Source organism: Tachyglossus aculeatus, chromosome 5 (genome assembly GCF_015852505.1).
Source record: "Tachyglossus aculeatus isolate mTacAcu1 chromosome 5, mTacAcu1.pri, whole genome shotgun sequence".
Classification (NCBI taxonomy): domain Eukaryota; kingdom Metazoa; phylum Chordata; class Mammalia; order Monotremata; family Tachyglossidae; genus Tachyglossus; species Tachyglossus aculeatus.
Genome location: NC_052070.1, coordinates 20,202,329 through 20,229,501, shown reverse-complemented (window position 1 = coordinate 20,229,501; position 27,173 = coordinate 20,202,329). Strand labels below are relative to the sequence as shown.

At 43.8% G+C, this 27,173-nt stretch overlaps 1 protein-coding gene across 1 annotated transcript in view; it reads left to right on the top strand.

Annotated features, from left to right (window-relative positions):
* Window positions 1-27,173, top strand: part of PIEZO2 (piezo type mechanosensitive ion channel component 2) — a 546,102-nt gene that overhangs the window by 475,150 nt on the left and 43,779 nt on the right. Inside the window, exons 35-42 of the mRNA XM_038746742.1 lie at window positions 387-485; window positions 3,891-4,005; window positions 5,055-5,114; window positions 7,656-7,822; window positions 9,805-9,971; window positions 22,418-22,807; window positions 23,703-23,961; window positions 26,512-26,694. Of these exons, the coding sequence (XP_038602670.1) occupies window positions 387-485; window positions 3,891-4,005; window positions 5,055-5,114; window positions 7,656-7,822; window positions 9,805-9,971; window positions 22,418-22,807; window positions 23,703-23,961; window positions 26,512-26,694 (1,440 nt within the window). The remainder of the gene's footprint in view (window positions 1-386; window positions 486-3,890; window positions 4,006-5,054; window positions 5,115-7,655; window positions 7,823-9,804; window positions 9,972-22,417; window positions 22,808-23,702; window positions 23,962-26,511; window positions 26,695-27,173) is intronic.

Genomic DNA, 27,173 nt, shown 5'->3' with positions numbered 1-27,173 from the left:
AGAAGCTAAGCAGTAATAAAGTTAAATTACAATTCTTCTGCACTCCCTTCTAGGCACTTATTTTTCTTTGCCTTATTCAGCCCGCTTTACTCCTAATTGCCACTTTCCACGAAGCGATCATAGAGCTATCTAACCTGCACTGTTTTTCAGGACATTCGATGACTTAGACTATTTTCTTTAACATCGAGTTTACAAACCCTAGCCCTTCTCCTGTCTGGCTGCTCCTCTTTGTTTTCGATGATTGTCACTATCTTATTGCCTAGTGGGTAAATTAAATAGATAAGTGAAGTTTGGAAATCAAATAGACAAATTCCTATTGAAATTATATTTTGGATTAGTAGTTTTGTGTTTCCTACTAATTGCTCTTGCTTTGTCCTTCTTTGTAGAGAGCTATTGGGAAATTTGCCTCAGCCATTTTAGCCTTGCCCAAGTCTGTCATTAAACTTCCTAAAACTATTCTTCAGTATTTAATCAGAGCTGCAAAGGTATTTGACTTTTCACTGACGGTAGTGTGTGACCCTCCCTCCGTTCTCTAGTGTCCCAGTCTAGTGTGCCTCATCATCTTTTATCTGCATTCTCCCCGAGGCATTTTTTACAATAGAAAACATTTTTGCAAATTCAGTCCCCTTATCTGGGCTCTCAGAAGCCAATTGTCTACTGTGACTTACAGTTGCTTGCCTTCCCCGGAGGGCCTGGAGGCCATCCCAAAATGGACTGGGAAAATGCAGATAAAGATACACTCTCTATCCTTCTGATGTTACCGTTTAAGCCATTGTCAAGGGTCACATCTGGCTGCATGCATCAGTTATGATGTGTAGAGAGTGTGGTGATCTTTCTCAGAAAGCTGGTAAAACTTCAAAACAAATCTGTTATACTCCCGCCTTCACCCTACAGTAACTTTTCAGCCTGAATATTCTTCCGCCCACCCATCCGTGCCCATGGCCATCCTGGATTCACTCCAGGTTTCTCCCAACCAGGCTGGCCAGCCTTCCTTCACAATTTCCCACCCTGTCAAAACAATTTGACTGCTCTTAAGCTACCATGGAATACATTATTGATTAACCTTGAGCCCCCCAAGCCAATCACCCTCCATAAGTGTTGTGCAGTATTGAGTTCTTAAGCAATATGCACATCTCCTGGCCCTGTTCCTTCACAGAAGTGAAGGTCCTCTGGGGCCTCACTATGAAGAGGCCGCTGTTCCGTTGTTCTTTCTCTAACAAGGCTGCTCCCATGTAGACAGCCAGTGTTTCGGGTTTATCTAGCTAGAGGAGGTTTCAGCTGTCAGGTCTGGGGGAGGCACCAGTTCTGGAGAAGCCCCGAGACTCTGGAGGAGAAGTTCACATCCTGTTTACTTCTAAGGCCCTAAAGCCCTTCGTTCTGACAGGAAGGAGATGGGGCAGAAGTCTCGGGGTCCACTTCCCACCCCTGGGATGGGGTTTTTGTCTTCAGTCTGTCTTTTTATTCATGTTTCCCGGAGTCTGTTGATTTACTAAGCTCAGCCTTTCTGTGTGGAAACCTGATCTCAGAAAGACAAAGATGGATTCGAGAGTTGATCCCTTTCACAAGTTAAGTGAAGAAACTAAGATTACCCTCTGACCCTCTGAGACCCAATGTAATTAGAAGAAGAAGAAGAAGGAGAAGGAAAAGAAAAAAAAGAGGAAGAAAAAGAAGAAGAGTAGTTGTATTTGTCAAGTGCTTACTATGCACCAAGTCCTAGTCCTGTACCAGGGATTTTATCCCCATTTTACAGCTGAGGTAACTGAGGCACAGAAAAGTGAAGTTACTTACCCAAGGTCACACAGCAGGGAAGTGGTGGAGCCAGAATTAGAACCTAGGTCCTTTGAACTCCAGTCCCATTCTCTATCCACTAGACCACACTGCCTCCTTTGCAAAATGGTTATGGTGTGGCCTTGAGCTAAGATTCAAATCTGGGCCCTCATCCTCCTCCCCCTTCCCCCAACTAAAACCCCCGTTCAGTCCAGGCTGCCTGGAGCACAATCTTCTGAAAGATTGTTTCAAACAGTTCAAAATGTACTTCCTGCTTTAAGAGGACTCCAAGAAACCCAACTCACAATTTATCTTCGGTAATACTACCCCAGCTTCCCTGAGACTCGGTGTGTTCCTGGGTATGGGCATGGGGGAATGCTTGCTCTGCTTGGAAGCTTTCATGGCAGGGGCTTGCATCGCAAGGACCCTTTCCTTTCCCTACCCCTGCTTGACTTTGTGAAGTCCCTGGCCACCACCTCAAACTTTCCCTGGACCCTGCCTGGTGCTGCTGCTGTGTTGCTGGCTGCTGATGGTTTTCAGTTCCCTGATGAAAATCATAACAGTACAACATCCTTGTGTTTAACTTGCAAGTAACTGTTTCACTCCTCCAGGTTCTGGTTTTTGTTGGCTTAACTTTTCTGGTAAAAATGTGACATTTCTTATCAAAAAGACTAAACCAACAAAGCCGTATCTGCAGTTGCTGAGTGGTTCATGGTCAGCTGTTCTCTCAGAAGGGAGAGGATCTCAAGGAGGATAAAGCCAATTTGGCCAAAGCAGAGGACAGCTTGAAGGATGTTGTCTTCGCTTTGGCTCCTGGAAATTTGGTGGATGGGGGTGGGGGGGATGGGGAGGGGGAGAGGACTCTTTCTTCATGTCTTCTAGCTCTTTGTGTCCTATTTATAGTGCTGAGGAAGAAGATATTGGTCCAGTGTTTGTTCCAGGTGTTTCAGAAGCATCCCCAGCCCAAGATGTTCCACCTGTTTTTTTTATTGGTTCTTACGAAGCTGGTTCCTCCTCCAGCTACTTTGTGGCTCAAGCTAGAGGCGGTTATGTTGGGCTTCTTGTTAAAGGAAATATCGCAGCTCCCGGAATGGGGAGGGAAATGTTTGGATTGGAATTGGTCGTGTTTGCTCACCTCTGCAGATGGGGGGCTGCTTGCCTCGACTTGGGCTGGGTTTGCCAGGGGGCCAGAATGAATTTTTTTAAAAAGAATTTTCTGGTGGAAAGTTTCCTTTTTTGTTGGCTCCAAGTCTGCAGAGCTCAATCCTGACATTAACTCCAGCTCAGTGTAGGCCCTAACTGCCCCATGCTGACAAGACAAGACTGCTGGGGCCCCCTGGTTCTAGATGATCCTGGTGTCAGCCCAGCTAGAGGAAATTAGGACTTTTCTAGGTTATGACCCAGTTCCCTCACCCTGATGCCACCCTACAAGGTCTCAAGGAAGCCTCTGGTGACCAGACAGCCTGGCACTGGGGCAGAAGAGAAGAGTGCAGTTCCAGGGCAGCCACTGTCAATCAGATAGACCTCCAGGCCAATTAGGTAGCCCTTGTGGATGTAATACTACAGAAGGCAACTGCTGTCTACCCTACCTCATTTTAATATTTTTCACATATTTCATGCTGGGTGGTTACAAAATGAGCTATTAATAATAATAATAATAATAATGGCATTTATTAAGTGCTTGCTATGTGCAAAGCACTGTTCTAAGCTATGGGGTAGATACAAAGTAATCAAGTTGTCCCACATGGGGCTCACAGACTTAATCCCCATTTTACAGATAAGGTAACTGAGGCACAGAGAAGTTAAGTGACTTGCCCAAAGTCACTCACACAGCTGACAAGTGGTGGAGCAGGGATTTGAGCCCACGACCTCTGACTCCAAAGCCCTGGCTCTTTCCACTGAGCCACACAGCTTCTCTATTAGCAACTCTCTGTTTCACTAGCATCTTGATAAAGAGGATGGGGATTCTGCAAAGGCTTATTTCAAAGGACCATTTTCAAAGGACTTTTTTCAGAGGAATCTCAGGCTAATTATGGCACCTCATTGGAAGGGGTGAGAGGGCAGAGTGTTACTTCAGGGCTTGCTTTAGGCACCTTGGCCGTAAATGAGCTCCTTCCTTCCAGTTCGTTTATCAGGCCTGGATCACTGACCCTAAAACAGCTCTGCGGCAAAGAAGGAAGGAAAAGAAAAGGGCTGCGAGAGAAGAGAAGGAGCGGAGGAGGAGAAGATTTGGGGAAGGTATGTGTGCCTCGTTGTTACCTTCTGAAATTTCTTCCTCCTAGCAGCTGGGACCCAGGCTCTTACCAAGATAAGGGCTTCCTCAATGTGAGAAGGCCCAGCTGGAGATAGAAACAAAAATTTTCCATATCACTCCTTTCCTCTGGGAAGGCAGGAAGGTGACTGTTTTTGAAAATGGTATTTGTTAAGTCCTTGCTCTGTGCCAGACACTGTACTAAGCACTGGGGGGGGGGGGGAGGCACCAGCTAATGGGGTTCACAGTTTTAATCCCCATTTTACAGTGAGGTAACAGAGGTACGTTAAAGTTAAGGTCACACAGCAGCCCAGTGGTGGAGCTGGGATTAGAACCCTGGTTCCTTCTGACTCTCAGGCCATTCTGCTTCTCAATTTAACAACCAACTGACTTTCCACAGCCAGTGTCTCTCAAAGGGCAGATAGAACATGTCCGGAAAAATAAAAGTTCCAGTTTGAAAGGAGTAATTGCCTTTCAAGGATAGTCATAATCAAACTTCTTTCAGATATCTAGACCATTTCATTTTGAGTGTGGGGGATAAAGGGAGCACACAGATTTTGTGGGGGTGAGTCCTGGTTGGGGCATAGGCTTCAAGGAGCAAGGAGTCAAGAAAGCCACATTTGGAGATCCCAATTGGAAAATCTCAGGTCTTGCCAGTAATCTGGAATGAACAACGTTGGGAGTTCAGTTCTAGAGGCTGGAGTTGACACCCATGAGCTAGACCCATGTGACAATAGGGTTCAGGTTCTGGTTGAGAGACCTCTTTTTTACCCAGCATTTATATCTGGGGCACCTTCCTGAAGGTCATCACCCTTGCTGCTTTCTGACTCAAGAGGCTTTAAGAATGACAGAACCAGAGGTTCAAGGCCCAGGAGGCATTACAGGGGAGAATCTGAATCCTGTGGGATATCTGAGTTGCTACGGGACTACTTCAGACGCAGCAATGCCATCAGCTTTCAGTTGGCAGGGTAGAATTTCTGTTTAATTTCATTAGGGAAGAATTTCAACTCATGGTTCTTTTAATATACACCGGCAGGTTCCATGGAATATGATGAGAGGCACGATGAACCAGTCAAAAAGAAAAAAGATGGGCCAGGTATGAAACTTCCATATTCAGGTGAACGGTGGGGGGGAATGATCTGCTTTCAATCTGAGGTCAGTTTATACAATGAACTGCCTGAAAATTTATGCCGAATGGTTTCCCAGGGAATAACTCCTAAGTCCTGTAATGTTTTTTTTTTAATGGTATCTTTTAAGCGCTTACTATGTGCCAGGCACTGTACTAAGTGCCCTCTTCCTTTCATTCCTGGGTGTGGCAATGGACCCTGAGGAACAAACAACCTGGAATTGTCTGTCTCTCTGCTTCTAGACTGTGAGCCCGCTGTGGGCGGGGATTGTCTCTACTTGTTGCTGAACTCTACTTCCCAGGCACTTAGTACAGTGCTCTGCACACAGTAAGCATTCAATAAATACGATTAAATGAATGAGTGAATGAACTGAAGTTTATCATTCTGGACAAAAATCATGGTTCATAGCAATCAAGGCCAGGGTACTAAAGGCCAATGAAGAAACCATTGTACTAGGAGGGTGAGGAGGGTGATAGCTGTGTTTTAGACTTCAAGCTCCTTGAGAGCAGGGGTGGTTTCTACTAGCTGCATTGTACTCTAAGTGCTAAGTACAGTGTCCTGCCGAAAGTAAGTGATTAATAAATATCCTTGATCGGTTGAATGATTTATTGTTCCCTCCTAGGAATCTCTCCATCCTGTCCCAGTTATGCTTGGCCTGGTCTTTGGGGCTACAGTTGGGGAAGGAGTTAGTGAAACAACATTTGTTGTTTTTTTTTAATGGTACAACCATTTTACTTCCAATAGAAGTTTCACCATCACTTAATAACAAACAAGAAACATTTGATAGAAAGGGGCATAGAGAGCCAAAAATAAAGTTGACCTGTTGGATTAAATTAGTGTGTTCAGCTTTCTCCCAGTCCCAGAAGTCTCTCAACATCATTTTTCAGGTCATCAATTAATCAGTGGCATTTATTGAGTGCTACTATGTGAAGAGCAGGGTATTAAGCTCTTAGGAGAGTGCAGTACAATAAAATCACTAGACATGATCCCTGTCTTCACAGAGCTGACAATCTACCTTAATCACCCACAGTAAATAATAGTAACTTGAGTGAGGAAAATCTATTCACTCAACTCATCAGTGGCATTTATTGAGCACTTATTCTCTGCCAAGCACTGTACTAAGAGATTAAGGAGTAAAATAGAGTTAGTTGACATGATCCCTATCCTCAGGAGTTTGCAATTTAGCTTGCAACCACCCCCAGTAAGTTTCAGGAAATTGAGTGATAAAAGTTTAATCAATCAATCAATAGTATTTATTAAACATCTATTAGTTGCAGAGCACTGTACGAAGAGATTGAGCATACAATGGAGTTAGAAGACATAGTCCTGATTTCTGTGATATTATAAGTCCTTCCCAAACAGAAAGAAAATTTAGAAACAATGTTCTTAAGATGTGGGGTTTGCGTCCATTTCATCCTAATGTATTTCTGGTATTTATTGAACACTTACTGTGTACAGAGTACTGTATTGCTAAGCTCTTGGGAGAGTACAATATAACCGAGTCAACAGACACATTCTCTGCCCTCAACAAGATTGGAATCTAGAGACTTTTATACTGTTTGTCTTGTCTTATGCTGTTGAGTCGTCTCCGACCCATAGCGATACCATGGACATATTTCTCCCAGAATGTCCCACCTCCATCTGCGATCTTTCTGATAGTGTATCCATGGAGTTTGCTTGGTAAAAATCCCGAAGTGGTTTGCTACTGCCTCCTACCACACAGTAAACTTGAGTCTCCACCCTCGACTCTTTCCCTTGGCGCTTATGCCCAGCAAAGGTGAGTTTTGACTTGTAGCAGATTGCCTTCCACTCGCTAGCCTTGGCCAAGCTAGGAATGGACTGGGTATTCCTCTGCGTGACTCTTCCTCCTCTGTGTGACTCTTCCTCCCATAGTCGATACTGGTAGAGGACTGGAAACTCTCCAGGTGCGACCCCGAGAGGGATTGTACTGTTTAGATTATCTGAATATTTAAAACCTCAAAATAAATTGCCCAGTTATTTCGGCCAAACATTTTGCTTGTCCTAGAATGTCTGGATTATGGAGGCTAAAGTGAGTTTCAAGTCAGAATTTTCCCAAATTTGCTAGGATAGATATGCACAGGTTGATTCCATGGGAGTTTGCAGTTGGAGGTTTATTTTGAAAGGCTTAAACGTTTGGGAAGGGACATAAAAAATCAGCAGCCACTGACCTGAAAGGAGATTGGCCCAGATAGGGGCACATTCAGTCTACTCCAAAGTATAATTATTAATTGATCCATTTTAACAATTTTGAAATCTCCATTAGACTCTAAGCTCCTGGAGGGTATGTCTTTGACTCTCATGGTACTTTTCCGAATATCTAGTCCAGTGCTCAACACTGAGTGGGCAGTCAGTAAGTGCTAATGAATAAACTGAAGACCGAACAGTGCACAACTTGAAGTTGTCTTCAGGGGGATATATCAGACCGGGATTGGGATCTATTATAGCCATTTCCAGCTTCTTTAACATCTCACTGTTTTTCCTCCTCCCAGATAACATCATCAAAAGGATATTTAACATTTTGAAGTTCACCTGGGTTCTGTTTTTGGCAACGGTGGATAGTTTTACAGCATGGCTCAATTCCATTTCAAGAGAGCACATTGATATCTCTACCGTGCTCAGAATTGAACGGTGCATGCTGACTAGAGAAATTAAAAAGGTAAAAGCATGGATAAGCTTCCTTGACTCCAGCCAGGCATTCATTAGATACCTCCACCCACTAGTTCAAGTCATTCTGAATCTCAGTTTCCTGATCTGTAAAATGAGATTATTAGGTGATTATGTCACATCACAAAGATGTGCAAAGAGCAGAACATGCTGAAGAGCTCAGGTTGAAAACACGGGAAAGAAGATCAAATCAGAATTTCTGGGGAGACAAGTTCTCTAATTCTGAAAGGTAAAGCCAGTGGGCTGACTAGTAGTAGACTGCTTCCCCATCATAGCATTATCTTTGATTCATCTCTCTCATTCTACCCAAATATTGATTGAAATCTATCACCAAATCCTGTCAGTTCAACCTTCACAAAACTGCTAAAATCCATCCTTTCCTCTCCATCCAAACTGCTACTCTACTGACTTTGCTGACTTCCCTGCTTCCTGACTCTCCCCAGTTAATTCCATACTTCACTCTGCTGCCTAGATCATTTTTCTAAAATATGTTCAGTCCATGTTTCTCCATTCTTCAAGAACCTCCAGTCGTTGCCCATCCACCTCCAAATCCAACAGGAACTCTTTTCCTTTGGCTTTAGAGCACTAATTAGCTTGCCCCTCCTTTTTTACCTGACTGATTTCTTACTACAATCTAGCACACTCACTTCACACCTCTAATGCCAACCTAGTCACTGTACCTAGATCTTGTCTTTTTCACCGCTGACTCCTAGACTATGTTCTGCCTCTGGCTTGAAATTCCCTCCCCTTTCATATCCTACAGACCTACATATCCTCTCCGTACTTTCAAAGTCATATTAAAATCACATCTTCTCCAAGAGTCCTTCCCTGACTCATTTTCCTCATTTCTCCTCATTTCCCCTACTCCCTCTCTGTTCCTTGTCACCCTTGTACTTGGATTTGTACCCTTTATTCATTCCATCCTTAGCCCCACAGCACTTACGTACATATCCATAATTTATTTTAAAGTCTGTCTTCTCCTCTAGGTTGTACGCTCTTTGTGGGCAGGGAACAGGTTATATTATACTCTCCCAAACATGTAGTACAGTGCTTTGCACCCAGTAAGCACTCAATAATAGTAGCCATGGTGTGTATTAAGTGCTGACTTTGGACAGAACACTGTATTGAGCACTGGGAGAAAAAATAGCTGAAAGTTTAATGTATCCCTGGCCTTTAAAGGGCTCCTGATCTGAGAATAAGAAAGGGAAAAGGGAGTGGGCAACAGACTCCAGAAGAAAAATAAAACAATAAAAACCCCAGAAGAATACACAAGACAGGCTCTCCAATGTATACATCAAGAGGGACAGTGCACTGAGGCTACAGGAGCAGAGTTTCTTGCTTCTTGTGGTTCAGAGTCCAATAATCATGGCTACAGCCATAGCCTCCTCTGTGTTTGGAAAGTTGAGTCAGGGTCATGCTACCAGCACAGCATATGCCCTAGATGCATTCAGTCCCTCCTACAGACTTTGGACTCCCACATATTTGCCATCTATTCAGTGTTATTGCCAAATGATTCAGTTTCCCAAGCGGAAAATAATAGTTCTCTCCACTTCCCGGTGTGATACAGATTAATGTTTGTCCTACAACCTTCTTAGATCAAAACTCTGGATATGTACTGCTAGTAATCACATTAAGAATGCATAATAATACTAATTATGGCATTTATTCAGCATCTATCTTGTACTAAGCACTGGGATAGTTTTAAGTGTGGGCACAGTCTCTAGGTGTGCCATGTGGAATGAAGGATGAGTCATCCAGAGGTCTTTTCAGTCTCACCCATGCATCAGTAGGATCCTGCTGTCAGGAGTGCCTTAGCCAGACCTACAGGACAAGCAGAGATTTGTGTGTGGACTAGTCTGATAGGTGTCAGGGCCCAGAAAGGACTCCCGTCAGCCGTGCCTATCAGCCGGCCTAGTAACTAATGGGGAAAATGCCTGACCAGATCCTTCTTTTCCCATTTCTCCTTTCTCCTAGGGAAACGTTCCAACTCGGGAGAGCATCCACATGTACTATCAGAACCACATGATGAACCTTTCTAGAGAGTCGGGGCTGGACACCATTGATGAAGATCCTAGCCCTGCCTCAGGTGTTCAAACGGCCAAGCGGATGGATAGCTTAGAGTCTCATGACAGTATTTCCAGGTATTTCTTTCTGAACCAATGGATTTACTACTTGAACCCTCAAATGAAATTGGGGCAGAAGTTTCTTTCCCCAAATGATTTGTAAAGAGGTTGGGGTGCTAGGTGATCCCATCCAGACCCAGTCCTGAGGACTTCCACGGGGGGTGGATAAACTGATCCCTGACCGTCCAGCTGAACAATTAGTAAAAGCACTTATCTGAATCAAGTCATTAGAGTCATATAGTAAGAGTCTGTGGTGATAATAATAATAAAGAGAAGAATGTAGAATTTGTTAAGCATCTGCTGAACACTATACTAAGCCTTGGAGTAAATATATTGCAGTCAGTGGTGTAATACTGTATAACAATTTCGCTGTGGGAGCATAATTAAAACAACCCAGTCAAGAATCATGGCATTCCTGTGCTTATGGCAGGTTCTGCCATTTCATTGCCTGTGCACAATGATGTTTAGGCCGAGGATCTTTCCTTTGTCATCTGGTTCTCCTCTTGGCTGCTTGACTTCTTCTTGGAAAGGTGGTGGTGATAACTCTTGAAATAGTATATGTTTCTCTCCACAGGAATTCTGCCTTGCAGGAATAGCCAATGGTAATCAATCGATGGTATTTATTGAGCACTTACTGTGTTCAGAGCACTGTACTAAGAACTGTACTTGTGTTTCAATTTGCCATATCATCCTAAATAACACACCAAACGTTGTAAGTTTGGTGTAGGTCTGTTTCAAGTGGAGAATTGAGACAGTTATTCAGATACACCAAGAGGTCAGAGAGAAGCCGGGGTTTGGCTTAATTGATTCAGCTCACCAAGAGAGTTGTTCAACTTTCCGTTTCACTTAGCTTGTAAGGGCCCCCAAGTGTAAACCAATGGAAGAATATTCTTTCCAGAACTTAAGTCTGTTTTGCTTTAACACAATCCACAGTTTAGCATAAGGATTCATCATAAGAAGAAAGGGATGCAGCATTGGTCAAGACATGACAGTTAAGTTTTCCAGCTACTGCCTCAGCCTTACAGTACTTACCTGCCACTCAGTACTTTGTGTTTTTTCAACCTTACTCTATTTAATTTGGTAAAATAACAATGGTTAGCAAGGGTAGAACCTCATGTTAAGGAAAACTTGCACTGTAGTATCCACCATGTTCAGTGCTGCACACATGTATAATTGTGCACGTATGCAGCCATTTCTTCTTGTACAGTTTCCAGAAAGAATCACATTGTCAGAACAGCATTCCATAAATTATGTCTTCACTTTGTAGCCAAAATTAATAATGGAAATTCATGTTATGGCAGAACTGATTATACGGGAATTTGTATCCCAAAGATTTCCCTAACTATGGTAGCTTCAAACCATTCGTTCCCTTTAAATAAATGAGATTTTCCTGCCACACAGTGTTCTTCAAGAATATGATATCCGTGTTATAACAGAAATGGGTTTTAGGGTGAAATCATTCATTCATAAATACACACACAGATGCCCACACCTTTATTTTCTGAGGTATTCGAGAACATTAAAGTATTTTCAAGGGGAACTCAGAAGATGAATATTTTCTAAATAAGAACTGGCTATATTTTATGGCCTCAGTTGAGAAAGTGTAGTTAGTCCCTTGGAGTGCCATAATTCCACCTGCAGGCACACATTAGCAGATATTTCTGACCTTCTAACCTATCCCCATGGGCAACTAGATACTGGGCATAACAGATTCTTTGAATGTAAAAAGAAGAAAATTGAGCCATTATTAACCATCAGTTCCCAGGCCAGGAGGGGAGAGGGAGAGATGGCTCAGCTGCTTGTTTTCTTGCAGAGAGCTTGGATAAATGTTCTGGTTTAAAGTAAGAAAGCCTGGGGGTACAAAGGGAGAGGAAGGGACCCAAGGTATTTAGCTTGTCTCAGTGGCAAAATGGTAGAGTCATTAAAAGAAAATGGTTGACAAATCTTCATCCAGTGTGACAGAGGCCAGATCACATCTGGAACTGGAACTTTTCCCCACATGTCAAAACTCACCGTTAGGAATTTCAGTCCAGGTGTGGTGGATAGAAAATGAGCCTGGGAGTGAGAAGGTCATGGGTTCTAATCCCAGCTCGACCACTTGTCTGCTGTGTGGCCTTGGGCAAGTCACTTCACTTCTCTGGGCTTCTGCTACCGCATCTGTAAAATGGGGATGAAGACTATGAGCCTCATGTGGGACAGGGACTGTGTTCAACCCTATTTGCATGTATCCAACCCAGTGCTTAGTACACTGCCTGTTTCCTAGTAAAAGTTTAACAAATACCACAATTACCCTCATTATTATTACTGAATTAAATCATCATGTGCTGATGAGCCGTCCCAACAACGTCAGTAAGAAAGCTGTTTCAGATAGTTCCTGTTAGGGACTTTGTTCTAGCATCACGGAGTCTTGCTGACTTACCTAGATGACACTGTAGGCCCAACCAAAGGGCGTGCGGATGGGAGGGGGGCAGTGTCCAAGGGCTTTGCCCACCAACATCTGGTGACTCAGGATAGGCCAGGTCAGTCAGAAGGAGGATATCCCTGGAGGATTCTGGGTCACCTCGAAGAGGCCAAAGGTAAAAGCTTTAAGAATAGGAAGATCCACACCTTATTAGAGTATTACAAATGATCTCTTCCTCTTGGGGACAACTTAAATAAGTTGTCTCTTTGGGTAGCACCCATCTGATCAACCTGTGATTAAAATCTAGAACTGTATGGGAAAAATGATCCCTTGCCAGCCCACTGTAGAAGGTCTGCCTTTCATTTGCCCTGATCCACCAATTGACTCCTAAGCCAGTATGTCCAGGGTGGGTATTTAGATACAAATTTTGTTTAATTGGATTTAGAGCTACCAGAAAGCAGATATCTGTGGCTGATTTATAAATGTCTAGCTTCCCCAGTGGGAGCACAACCCTGCTGAAATGAAACCCCCTCTTGCCTCCCCCTTCCCCAACACCTGATTCCCTATTTCAGTCATTCATTCATTTAGTCATATTTAGTCATATTTATTCATTTAGTCATATTTATTTATTTTCAAGAAGCAGCGTGGCTCGGTGGAAAGAGCCCGGGCTTTGGAGTCAGAGGTCATGGGTTCAAACCCCGGCTCCGCCACTTGTCAGCTGTGTGACTCTGGGCAAGTCACTTCACTTCTCTGGGCCTCAGTTACCTCATCTGTAAAATGGGATTAAAACTGTGAGCCCCCCGTGGGACAACCTCATCACCTTGTAACCTTCCCAGTGCTTAGAACAGTGCTTTGCACATAGTAAGCGCTTAATAAATGCCATCATTATTATTATTATTATTACTATTGAGCACTTACTGTGTGCAGAGCACTGTACTAAGAGCTAGGAAGAGTACAATGTAATAATAAGTAGACACATTCCCTGCCCACAACAAGTTACACACACACCTCCTGCTTATGACTTTAGGCGAGACAACCCAGTAGGCAAATCACTTTAGGTCTGGGCTCAAAGGCTGACCATGTAGGGGAATCCCGGGAGGCAGCGGAAATCATATTTCCCTCAGGAGTTCAGTAGAAACATCCTCATCAGCTTCCGAGAAGAAGAAACTACATCTGATAGGGCTTAAAAGGGACATCTTATTGGATTATCCTGGAGAAATTTGCCTAATAGCTGGATGGCTGACCATAAAGATACACTTCCTTTGTGGCACCTTCAGTAGAAGATTTCTTGTCTGCATCTGAGCAGAAGAAACTGTATCTGACAGGCTTTCAAAAGGGAAAGGCTTGAGCCTCCTAGCAAGTTCGTAGTGGGGCAAATGGCAGAGTATTGGCCTCACAGGTTCTACACCTGACTCTCTTGTGCAGCTTCTGGTGGGAACCCCGGGGATTGATCTCCACAAAACAGCATGGCAGCCCAGGATCCCTTGGGCATAGAGAGTTAGAGCACATGAAGGGTTGGAGACAAGTTAGAGAAAGGCATCTCGACCCTAGAGAAATGTGAGCCAGGTCCTGTTCGATGCTCGGATTCTGAGTTGGTTCCCTTTTCCTCCCCCAGCCCATCCCCACAGGGATGGGTTTGGGAGTCTGGCGAACTATGAGCTTGGGTGAGTGGACGAAGAAGGCCAGGATCCAGTGCCAAACACATTCCTCTAGCCCTTCCATTTCATTCATTCATTCATTTAATCCTATTAATTGTGCACTTACTGTGTGCAGAGCACTATACTAAGCACTTGGGAAGTACAAATCAGCAACATATAGAGACGGTCCCTACCCAACAGTGGGCTCACAGTCTAGAAGGGGGAGACAGACAACAAAACCAAACAAGTTGACAGGTGTCAATACCATCAGAATAAATAGAATTATCACTATATACACATCATTAATAAAATAAATATAGTAAATATGTACAAATAAAATAGAGTAATAAATATGTACAAATATATACAAGTGCTGTGGGGAGGAGAAGGGGGTAGAGCGGGGGGGGGGGCGACGGGGAGGGGAGGAGGAGGAGGAGAGGAAAAAGGGGGAATTTTTTGACCCTGGCTGAATCATCATCATCATCATCATCATCAATCGTATTTAATGAATAATATGGGGATCTCTAAATTGTAGATGGGCTCCAAAAGAGACAAAGATATCACAAGCCAGCCAAAGGAGCTTGTCAGACTCCAGCCAATCAATCAATCAATCAATCGTATTTATTGAGCGCTTACTGTGTGCAGAGCACTGTACTAAGCGCTTGGGAAGTACAAGTTGGCAACATACAGAGACAGTCCCTACCCAACAGTGGGCTCACAGTCTAAAAGGGGGAGACAGAGAACAAAACCAAACATACTCAGCCTTCCTTCATCTGAGAGGGAATAACATGCTATGTGGGACAGTGACATTTAATCCCAGAAGTAGAGGAATTCCCACTCCTCAAACAAGTTCTCCCCATCCCCCTTCCAACTCCCCTCTCCCCCAACCAAAGCTTGCAGCAGGGAGGTCATTGGGTCCTAGACTAGGAGAGTAAAGGGATTCAGTACCTATCTCCCAGTACATATTGAACCTCTCCCCTGATCTCACAGCATCATTTCTTTCTCTGAACAGAGAGAGCAACTGTAAGGGGAAGGTTTCAACCCTGGCTTATGAAGACACCTGCAAGTAGTTCAGATATTCTCCCTCTAAGAAACCCATTTTTTTCTATGTTATGTTTCTATGTTCTATTTTGATTCTAATTAATTTAATGAATTCATTACTGGCTTTGCAGGCATCATACAGATATTGGGGGCTGGTAGAGGCCAAAAAAAAAAACCCCAAAGTCTTTGACTTTGGCATACAGTCACCTCACTTGGTCATAAGTGTTAAAGATCGCAAAGATGATACCAAAACCATGACCAGCAAATGCTGGGTTGTTTGTGATACCAAAGGAACATGGAGTCCTTGGTTAGCGGTTTGCCTTATTTTCCTCAAATATATATATAGCTCCACTGGGAATTTTGATGTTAATTAGAACGAAATGTGCAGAACGATCTGGTAGGAAAACTAGGCTTTAAATGAGCTAGCATGTTGGTTAGTGGCAGAGTCAACCCGTTTGCCTCTCTGATTCATAGTAGAAATATCTTCCCAGACTGCCCACGCTCAAGAAAACCTCAAGTTCAGAAACACAATTGTTTGGCTGGAAAAGGACATTTTTGTTGCTCTGAGATTAGTTATCTTCCCAGCAAACTTTTTCCACTGGGAATGTGATGGTTTCATATATTACACACACACACACGCACACACACACACACACACACACACACACTCAAAATTGTACTGTAGGATTTGTGAATGGGAAGCATCATAGCCTAGGGGAAGGAGCATGGGACTGGAGTCAGGACACCTAGGTTCTAATCCCAACTCTGCCCATTTCCTGTTGTGTGAATATGGGCAAGCCACATCATTTATGTGCCTCAGTTTCCTCATCTATAGAATGGGGATAAATGGGGGTAAAATAGGCAGAAATTATGCCCAACATGGTAAGCTTGTATGGACCTTAGTGCTTAGTAAATACCATAATTAATCATAATTAAATACCAAGGACCTGGGTTCTGTTCCCAGCTCTGGCAATTGTCTGCTGTGTGATCTTGGGCAAGTCACTTCACCTCTCTGTGTCTCAGTGACCTCATCTGGAAAATGGGGTTGAAAACTGAGAACCCCAGGTGGGACGTGAACTGTATCCAACCTATCATGCTTCCATCCCAGCACTTAATACAGTGACTGACACATAGGAAGTGCTTAACAAATGTCATATACGTCATCCCCTGGCCTGGAATGTCCTCCCTCCGCACATCCGCCAAGTTAGCTCTCTTCCTCCCTTCAAAGCCCTACTGAGAGCTCACCTTCTCCAGGAGGCCTTCCCAGACTGAGCCTCCTCCTTCCTCTCCCCCCTCCTCCCCTCTCCATGCTCCCCCACCTTACCTCTTTCCCCTCCCCACAGCACCTGTATATATGTATATATGTTTGTACGTTTTTATTACTCTATTTATTTTACTTGTACATATTTATTCTATTTATTTTATTTTGTTAATATACTTTGTTTTGTTGTCTGTCTCCCCCTTCTAGACTGTGAGCCCGCTGTTGGGTAGGGACTGTCTCTATATGTTGCCAACTTGTACTTCCCAAGTGCTTAGTACAGTGCTCTGCACACAGTAAGCGCTCAGTAAATACAATTGAATGAATGAATATGAAGAAAAAAATGAATCTTTCCAAGTAAAAGAATTGAGTCCCTTAGGGGTTTGACTAATCTTTTTTTTTATGGTATTTGTTAAGTGCTTACTATGTGTCAAACACTGTTCTAAATGCTGGGGTAGAAATACCTTAATTAGGTTGGACACAGTCCCTGTCCCACTTGGGGCTCACAGTCTAAGTAGAAGGGAGAATAGCTATTTAATCCCCATTTTACAGTTGAGGAAACTGAGGCATAAAAAAGTTAGGTGACTTGCCCAAGGTCAAGCAGCAAACAATTGGCAGAGCTGGGATTAGAACCCAGGTCCACTGACTCCTAGGCCTGTGCTCTTTCCACTAGAACACACTGCTCCTCATGGTATTTATTAAGTGCACCCTAGACGCCAAGCAATAGAAAACAACCAAGATAATGAGTTCAGATTCAGGCCCTGTAGCATCCAGGGCTCACAATTTAAAAGCAGGTTCTTTATCCCCATTTTACAGATGAGGAAGTTGAGGCCCATGGTTACATAACAAGCCAGTGGCATAGAGGAATTAGAACACAGGTCTCCTGACTTCCAGTTCTTTGCTTTTTCCACCTGGCCATGCTTCTCTGTACTCACTTAAAATGTTGGAGGACTGGACCACTCGGATTCCCTCTAGATATCTTATTCTTTCAATAGGAGACAGCGCTCCTGTTTCTGGGCACTCGATAAATGCTGCTTTTACTTGTCTTCTGCTACCAATAATAATAATAATCATAATCATAATGGCATTTATTAAGCACTTACTATGTGCAAAGCACTGTTCTTAGCGCTGGGGAGGTTACAAGGTGATCGGGTTGTCCCACAGAGGGCTCACCGTCTTAATCCCCATTTTACAGATGAGGGAACTGAGGCCCAGAGAAGTGAAGTGACTTGCCCAAAGTCACACAGCTGACAATTGGTGGAGCTGGGATTTGAACCAATGACCTCTGACTCCAAAGCCCATGCTCTTTCCACTGAGCCATAGCACCATTACTACTACTACATGCTTACAAATGTATGATGCCGCTTAAGTCATGTCACACAAGCAGACAACTGACAACCGGGCTATGCCATATGAAAAAGTTCAGCGTTTTCTGATATTCACTGCCAATGGTAGGGACCGGAACTATAAAATGACAGCAGGTCTGGCTGCATTGTTGTAATTCTAAGGCAAGAGGCATAGATATATTCACGCTTATTATGTGTTGTTGTTATGGAGAGCTCTAATTTGCTTTTTTGTCCTGTCCTCTTCTACTTTGACCTCCCAAGAAAGACAGGTTTCCCACTTTTACCGTAGGCATTTCTGTACAGTCATTAATGCTCAGAGCATTGCGGGAGGAGGGGAGAAATTTGGGAGGTGTCATGGTGAAAAGTGTAGCAACTCAGTTTGGATCCTTGGACTTCTTGTGGGATGTTATAGAGTACTCATTTCCAGTCCAGATAATGTGAGAAAATCCACTGTCAAACAGTTTAGATCAATGAAAAATTAAAGGCTAAATCTGGATAATGATCCTATTTTATTTCTCTTGCTAAAGAGGAAGTGAACTACGGCAAAGCTTATTGTAATTTGAATGGCTTGTTTCAGGGAATTTAAGGGGTAGAGCCTCTTTCCCTGAAAGGGGGCTGAATTAAATGATCGCTAGATATTTTTCAGGATTTTTATGTCCTCATTCTGCAACTTCTAAAGCCATCAAAAGTTCCCAGAAACCTGAATCCTGATTTTTCAGGATTTTTCAAGACAGGAAATGTTAGGAGAAAACTCCAGTGGAGCTGTTAGTTCATTTTCAACATAGCTAGGAAGAATTCTTGTGTTCAAGGGCAGAAACACATGCAGGGGATAACATTTGTTCTCTTTTGCCCCATAACCTTTCAACTCCTAAGACCACATTCAGAGGTGATAATATGCCTTGGTACCTGTGTCTCAAGAATCTGTTTTGAAAAAATCCACATTCCTTCTATTCAACTGCTGTTCCTTTTGACATGAACATAACACTTTCGACACACAATGTAAAAAAAGTGCTTCCTACTGTTTGTCCTGAACACCTGGTCTGGAATGGGGATTTTTTTTCCCAAAATATTTGGGAGAGAGGACATGTTTTACCTCCAACCCCTGACCTACAGAGAGGGGTGGCAATCAGACCTAGGAGTATATTTTGGAATGGAAGAGTATAGCTGTGAAATCCCTCCAGCTGCTGTTCAATATCAAAGAGGGTTTTCTCTGGATCACGAGTTTCCCTCCGAGCTCGGCCTGGGAAATGCCTGCTGTGGGCTCTGAATAAATGTTTCTGATAACTGTGTAACAACCTGTTTAGCCTCTGAGGTTTTAAATGCTGTTCTTTATGCAGAAGCAAAAAAAAAATATACAGCAGCATAAGGAATAATATCTTTGTGTTTGTTTTCTCCCTTCCTGTTGGTTTGGAACATGTCTATGGTGGAAATTACTTCTTTCTCATAACTCTCATTTGCTTCTTTTCATTGATCCAGTAACATCACTTTCCTGAATTTATGACTTACCCTACTTGTTGTGCTCCATTTATCCGCTGGTGAAAGGAGATAAGGGTTTTGGAGGGTAAACTTCCTCCTCTGAAGGCATGCACTTCAAACATCTGGAAATGATGGAACAAATGATTGGAAACCAATTGGAGCAAAATGAAAAGTTAAAGAAAAAATGGTTCCTTGTCACTGCTACAGTTTGGCATGGGGGACAAAATGTTTTCCCTTTTGCCAGATGGTGGTCCCTTTGGATCAAATCTTTGGAATGCTTCCAGTGTGGCTTTGCTGGGATAAGCTAATATCAAATTAAAAACTGGGTGATAAAGCCATATTGTTGCTTATAGCTTGCACACATTTTTCTTATGTGCATTTAAAAAAGAAATCAGTTTATACACTTCCATGTGGATTCTTCAATGAGTGTGATACTTCCACCAAAGCAATTTGACCTCAAAATGTGACCAAGAAGCCAAGGTTCATGTAATGCCAGGGAGTTAAAGGACATGTAAGGCTATCCAGAGACATTTGGGGTGTTTTTTGTTTGTTTGGTTGGTTTTGTTTTGTTTCTCCAGGGATGTGGTGGTTTAATTTCGGAAACATTTCTCTGCACAGCATTACAGTCCACGTAACTTCTTTTGGGGCACTGCATGTATCTCTGCATCTGGAGGTACATTTATGATCACCCCCTTAGTTATTTCTAGCAAAGGCTAGCAATGCAAAGGAATCATTTATCCTTACAGTTCCAAACAGGTCCTTATCTTCTCTCAGAACTTTTGTTGTTAATGTTGTTGTTGTTGTTGTTGTATGTTTTGCTGCATGGCCCGTACATTAGTTAACTGATCCATGTGTAACCTTAATGTTTCATTGGTGTTTAACACTGTGTCTTTGTAACTATTTGGCTGCTAGCTGCTACACTGAAGCAACCATGCTGTTCTCAAGGCAGTCTACCCTTGATGATTTAGATGGACCAGACACTGTTCCTAAAACAAGTGAGCGTGCCCGACCTAGGCTTCGTAAAATGTACAGCATGGATATGTCCTCCTCTTCAGCTGACAGTGGCAGTTTAGCATCAAGGTGCTTAACTCGTGCATGCTTTGTCTCATTCCTATACCAACCTGTCCCCTCATCTGTGGTGGCAAATGTGTTGGTGTTGGAATACTGTGCATGATCGTTAACAAAAACAGAATCACCACCTTTACCAGGGCAAATCTGGGGCTGGCAAAGACAGCAGCTCCCAACAAATGAGTGGCCCCCAAATTATGCTATTTGGGTTTGTCCCCTTTGATTTGATGGCGTAATTTCTTGTATCAAAAAAGGACAAATGTGAAACTTGCAGGGATGGCTTTGACTTAAAGTCTTGTCTGAGTGAGGGTGTGGAGAGGAAAAATGTCAGGAAAGGTGGTGAACCCTTTTTCATTATTTGCTCATTCTAAATGAAAGTGAAAAGAGTGGAAAACTGGGAAACAGTTTTATTATTTAGTTACATTTCTAACAACTTAGGAATCAACCTGTCCACATTTTATATGCTTGCATGATTTACAAGTCAGAATGTTTTCCATCACATTTCACAAATAAACCTTTATGAGCCAAAAAAAAAAAAAAATCATTATACTGCAGGATACTACATTCTCCTTGAATAGTCTGTCTGGGGCTGGTTTATTTCCTAATTCGGCCTCAGCATTACCTTCTAAAACCTTCCTTAAGGCACTGATTTCAAATTACCAGGCTTTTCATTAAAAGCCAGAGATTCCTTAATTGAATCACCTTGTGGAATTTGGTCTCTCTGATAAGACCGGACAGCTTAATTTAAGAATGCCAGCCAAGCTGAAGGTAAAGAAATGTAATGCCGGCTCCTGGAAAAAAGACCGACCAGGTATCTGTGACTTCATCCTGTGGAGCCGTATGTGATAATGTTATGGCGTTTCATCAAACCTAGGAGCCCTGGACTATCCTGGTATAGGCTGGGACACCCCGGGCTACAGTTGGACTTGGGTAAACTTCACTTGGGTTTTGGAAGCCCCTAGCCCCAGAGGGACAGGTCTGGGATATCGGTTTTGTCCTGGACATCCATTTCGATCCGGGTGGGACCCTCAGATCCACAGGTACCTTGGAGTCATTCTTGGTCTTCCCCGCGCCCTACCATCCCAGAGGGTTCTGAACTCCTTGGAATAGGCAGGCTTCAAACGACACACTTTTCCAGGGTGTGAAAATTTCAGCAACAGGCTCAGATCAGGGTCAGCTCCACATCACCTAAGGTTCCCCTGGACCTTTCTCCTTTCCCCTTGTCCTTTCCCCAACCTCACTCCCAGGGGTTGAACCAGAGGGCTAAAGGGCTTTGGGTCCCGACCTTCCATGCTGAAATACAAGCCCACAGACAGTTTTCAATTCCTTCCATGTGAGAGACAGAGGGGCCCAGGCCCTGGCTGTTCCTGTTATGTTCAGAGGCCTGTCATTCTGACTGGGCCCGCAAGCAAGAGGATGGGAGATCAGGAAACTGAAAAACAAGGGAAGGCACTGAGTGGAGGAGGAAAGGGAATAGGACAAGCAGGAGGTTGGGAGCGGAAGAGCCTAGAGACCCACCTGTCCCCACGGATGGGTGAGGAAAAGATAGAGAAAAACCCTCCAAATAATGACTCCGTGAGGTGAATTTGGACAAACCAAAGTCGAGGAGCCTAGAAAGATGGCAAAGAGACAAAGAGGAAAGAGAAAGGTGTGAACTGCCAGGCTGGTTTCACAGTAAGAGAGGGACCTAGGCACCACCTAGTTTTTTCTCTTAGGTGGGTTCTTGGGCTCTTCAAGTCTAGGTACTCCAAGACACCTGATATAGAATCAGATAGGAGTGGGTCCCGGGAGTCTTTTGATGAGGTCTCTGTCAAGAGGTCCAGATCAAAAATGGTAAGGCTTCTGCTTGCTGTAAGGAGTCTGTTTTCTAAACAACTAACCGGGTCTGACCATTCTCCCTTCTGCCTGGGTCTGGAAGAGAACATCGAGGCCTCCCACAGGTGAGTGGCAGAATCTGGGGAAATGCTGCCTATGGATGGGAATGCTGACTTGCCGTAACTTCACTGTGCTCAAATCCATGTCACCGAGCTCCACCGGGCCCCGTTCAGAAGCAGCAGGGCTGCGCCCAGTCTCAGCCTAGCCACTAGGTAATCAAAGCAAACAAGGGACTGAGTGTACACCGAGGACCTTGTTGGTTTCCTCAGGGGGATTTTAGTGTTTTCTTCAGGTCAGCAACATTTTCTGAGGCACCACCATGCTAAGACAAAGCTTCTCTGCCACTCCGTTCTCCCCGACAGTGAACCCACACAGTGCACCATGCTGTATTCCCGCCAGGGGACAACTGAAACCATCGAGGAAGTGGAGGCAGAACAAGAGGAAGAGGGCGGAGTCTCCCCGCCCCCTCCAGAAGATGAGGAAGAAGAGTATGACGAGCGGTCCGAAGAGATCAGCCTGACACCCGACCCCGCCATCCCGAGGTACTACACCACTGACCTGGATGTGGAGGCCCCGCCATCCTACAGCAAAGCGGTCAGTTTCGAGCACCTCTCCTTCAGCTCCCAGGATGACTCTGCCGACAAGAACCACATGGTTGTAAGTCCAGACGACAGCCGGACGGACAAATTGGGCTCCAGCATCTTGCCCCCGCTGACCCATGAGCTGACAGCCAGTGAGCTTCTTCTAAACAAGTAAGAACCCAGTAAGCAGATAAAACACCATTTTCTGAGACTTTCTGCATTGGCTCACTTCCCTACCCACCCTCTAGAGGAGGCTCAGAAATTCAGCCAAAAGTGTTCATTCACTGATATTTATGATCTCTGGATGAATGAGGAGGAATTTGCTAGTGACTCTTTAAGCTTTTACCTATATTTGGGACTCAGCACACCCACTGAAAAATGGGGTCTCCAAGAGGGGCTATGGAGAGATGCTCTTAGTGATAATTATGATACTATTGATGATCACAATTATGGTATTTGTTAAGCACTGTACTAAGTGCTGGGGTGGATACAAGATAATCAGTTTGGGCACCGTTCCTATCCCTTCGTGAGTCTCACACTCTAAGGAAGGGGAAAGAACGGGTATCGAATCCCCATTTTACAGATGAGGAAACTGTGCAGAGAAGCCAAGTGACTTGCCCAAGATCACACAGCAGGCAAGTGGGGAAGCCGGGATTCGAATCCAGGTCTTCTGATACCCAGGCCGGTGCTCTTTCCTCTAGGCCACGGTGCTTCCCTAAAGCATACTTGGAGCCCCATGTGTCCACCCTGATTATCTTGTATCTATTCCGGTAGAGTGCTTGGCACAGATTAAGCACTTAATAAATATTATCATTATTATCCTTAGGCAAGAATTAACACTCTTCATTCAGATGCCACTTATCCCTGATATATGCATAACAAATATGGTGATTGAGAGGCTGGCTTGAAAGGGATTGAATAAAATGGAATTTTTCTTGGCCCCCAAAGTTCCTCCAAGTTTGCTTAAGATTCCAAATCTGTGAGTTCTTCACCGAGTTCCAGCACAGCCTAAAAGGGGCTTAAAGAGGGTTTAGAGATGAAAATCACATTCATCCTGTCTTACCAGGATGTTTCAGGATAAGGAGTTGGAGGACTCAGAGAGATTTTACGTCGGCCAGCCGCGGTTCCTGCTCCTGGTGTACGCCCTGTATAACACGCTGGTGGCCCGATCTGAGATGGTGTGTTACTTTGTGATCATCCTCAATCACATGGTCTCCGCTTCCATGATCACCCTGGTGCTTCCCATCCTGATCTTCCTCTGGGCTATGCTGTCCGTCCCCCGGCCCAGTCGGCGTTTCTGGATGACGGCCATCGTCTACACGGAGGTATGCTGTCCCTACTGACCACTGAATTCTGTGGGCCGCCATCCCCAAGGATTTTAGCTTTCGGATCAGAGTGCTTATCGCATGTTATGCTGGGTATGCCACTCCTCTTGGGGCTCTGGGAACACACAGCCCATTCTGGTCCTGAGGATGAGATTTACCTTCAGACACTTAGATGGCCTGGTTATGGGTATCATTGTTTGTGCAAGTTCAAAGCACAACCCTACAAATACTTTTCTGAGACATTTAGCTGGCAAGCATTCCATTAAGTGTAAAAAATGGACTTAAGCACATAGTTTTCTGATGTTTTCCTCAAAATCGAGGAAGCTATCGCATTAAATAGGTTCATCAGCAATACAATAAAGGAAAAGTGGAGCCATTGTTTAAGTAACATTGGCATAAAAGCAAACAAGGAGAAAGAAAAAGATGCATTTTTCATCTCTCCAGGTGTCAGGAAATTCTACGTTTCTCTATTTTGAGGTTTGGAATCAGTGACTCGTCAAGTCAATGTGTGGGCCATGGAACGTTAAGTCCCAGTAGTAGAAAACTCAGAAAGCACATATAAACAAATCTCATGGAGCTTCCTCATCGCTTTCTGATGGATCAAAATGAAGTTTCATCTCCTTTTCTCTCTTCTGTCTACCCTCATGCAATTGAACAGCAAAATAGCTGAAAGCCAAGAAACTCGAGAGGAGGAAGGGAGGCAGTGGGGGTGAATAATCCATATACTGGATCGCTAGTCTATGCATATGCCAGGATTATTATTAGGATTCTTCCTATCATTATTATTATTATTGTTAGTAGTAGTAGTAATGGCACTGTCCTAAACCCTGGGGTGGATACAACCTAATCAGGTTGGACACAGTCCCAATCCCACATGGGACTCACAGTCTTAATCTCCATTTTACAGATGAGGTAACTGAGGCACAGAGAAGTTAAGTGATGGACCGAATGTCACACAGCAGACAGACAGCAGAACTGGGATTAGAAGCCAGGTTCTTCTAACACCCAGGCCCATGCTGTATCCACTAGGCCATGCTGCTTCTCAGTTTATTATTGTATTTGCAAATTGCTTACTATGTCTTAAGCACTGTTCTAAGCTCTGGGGTAAATACAAATTAATTATGTTGGAAACAGTCCATATGGAGCTCACAGCCTAAGAAAGAAGAACATGTGTTTATCCTCATTTTACAGTTGAGGAAACTGTGGCACAGAGAAGTAAAGTAACTTGCTCAAGGGCACACAGCAAACAATTGACAGAACCAGGATTAAAACCCATCCTCTGACTATAATAATAGTAATAATGATGGCATACTAGTCCTGTGCTCTTTCCACTAGGTCATGCTGATTCTCAGGAAGTTCTCCATTTCTGTATTTTGAGGTTTGGAGTCAGTGAGTCAATCAAGTTGATGTCTACCCTATGAAGCACTTAGTCCATGGCAGTAGAACACTCTCCTAGAGAACTCCTGAAACCATTGACTTAATACTGCATTCGGTGAAAGGACATTTTTAGGTTTCCCCTGAAAACTTGGTTTCAGATGCTAAACCATGTCAATGCCTAAAAATATGGCAAAGTAATCCCCTTGTGAACTCCCACAAATGGATAGGAAAGGAGTGAAATCATGGAACTCAGATTCCAAAGGTTCTCTGCCTTGGGTCAGAAGACCACTTGTACAGTCAACCAATCAGTAATATTTCTTTAGCGCCTACTGTGTGCCAAGCACTGTAATAAGCATCTACTTGAGAGAGTACAATATAGATGACTCATCAGAGTACCCACAGAGAGTTTTCAGGGTAATGGGAGAGACAGACCCAAAATAAATTATGGATAGAAGGAAGAAGTGCATAAATAGAAAACCAGGCAAATTAATCTATGCAAAAGTACAACAGGAGATCTTGGGTGCAAAAGTGCTGAGATGGGTAGATGGAAACTGAGGTGAAGAAAAATTTAATCAGTGAAAGCTTTTGGAGCTGGTGGGATTTCAGAAAGGTTTTGAAAATGGAAAGAGCTGAAGTCTGGCAGATTTGAAGGGGAAGGGAGTTTAGGCAGGTGAGTCAATCAGTGGATCAATCAGTGGTATTTATTGAGCACTTATTATTAGCAGACCACTTTACTAAGCACTTGAGAGGTTACAGGACAATAGAATTGGTAAAGACATGACCCTCCCACAAATAATTCACAAGCTGGGTGAACCAAGGGTCAGCCCCAGGAGTAAGCTCCTGGGGGCAAGTGATTGTGTTCACTAGCTCTTGTTCTCTCCCAAGTACTTAGTACAGTGTTCTGCACAGGGTAAGAGTACAAGAAATGTAATTGATGGATTGATTGAGAGTTGTCAGTGAAAGCTGGCTGTTTGACAGGGCCTGAAAATCCCTTATAGGTTTTAAAACCCGTTAGTAAAGCCTTTGAGTTCCAGTCTCCATTGTCTTACACTGTGCATTTCTAATCAAGTAAAGAAAGTCTCCCAGGTGGTTTCAAATGTTCCTTTACCACCTGAAAAGCCAATGGCATTAGAGTCTGGAAGGTTCATTTTTCCCAACTCCATTCTGGTGTAGGTGGCCATCGTGATCAAGTATTTCTTCCAGTTCGGCTTCTTTCCTTGGAACAAGAATGTGGAGTACACCAAGGACAAACCTTACCACCCACCTAACATCATCGGCGTTGAGAAGAAAGAGGGCTATGTCCATTATGACCTGATTCAGCTCCTGGCGTTGTTCTTCCACCGATCGATTTTAAAGGTATTCCAGGTCACGAGGCCATGGGCATTAGTGGGTCAGTCGGTCAGTTATCGTATTTATTGAGCGCTTACTGTGTGCAGAGCACTGTACTGAGCACTTGGAAGAGAACAATGCAACAATAGACACATTCTCTGCCCACAGTAAGCTTACAGTCTAAAGGGTGCAGCGTTAAGATTGGCCTGATGCTCCCCGGTGACATTTTCAGTAAAATTCAATGAGAATGACCTGCGAGGTTGAATGACTCAACTTCCCCCATGTCTTTTGCTCCATCTCTGACAGTAGAGGATCATTTGGTTCTGTCCTTCATGTTCTTTTTCCTTTTTTTTGTTTACACAACCAATAGCAAACAGTAGCGGGATTAGGGTCAGGAAGAATCAGCAAAGCAGTTGACCAACATGAGCTCAAATCTCCCCAAACATAAAGTTGCCCCTGGTGGCAAATTAACCATTTGGGGGAGTGGAGGGGGTCATTAACTCTTC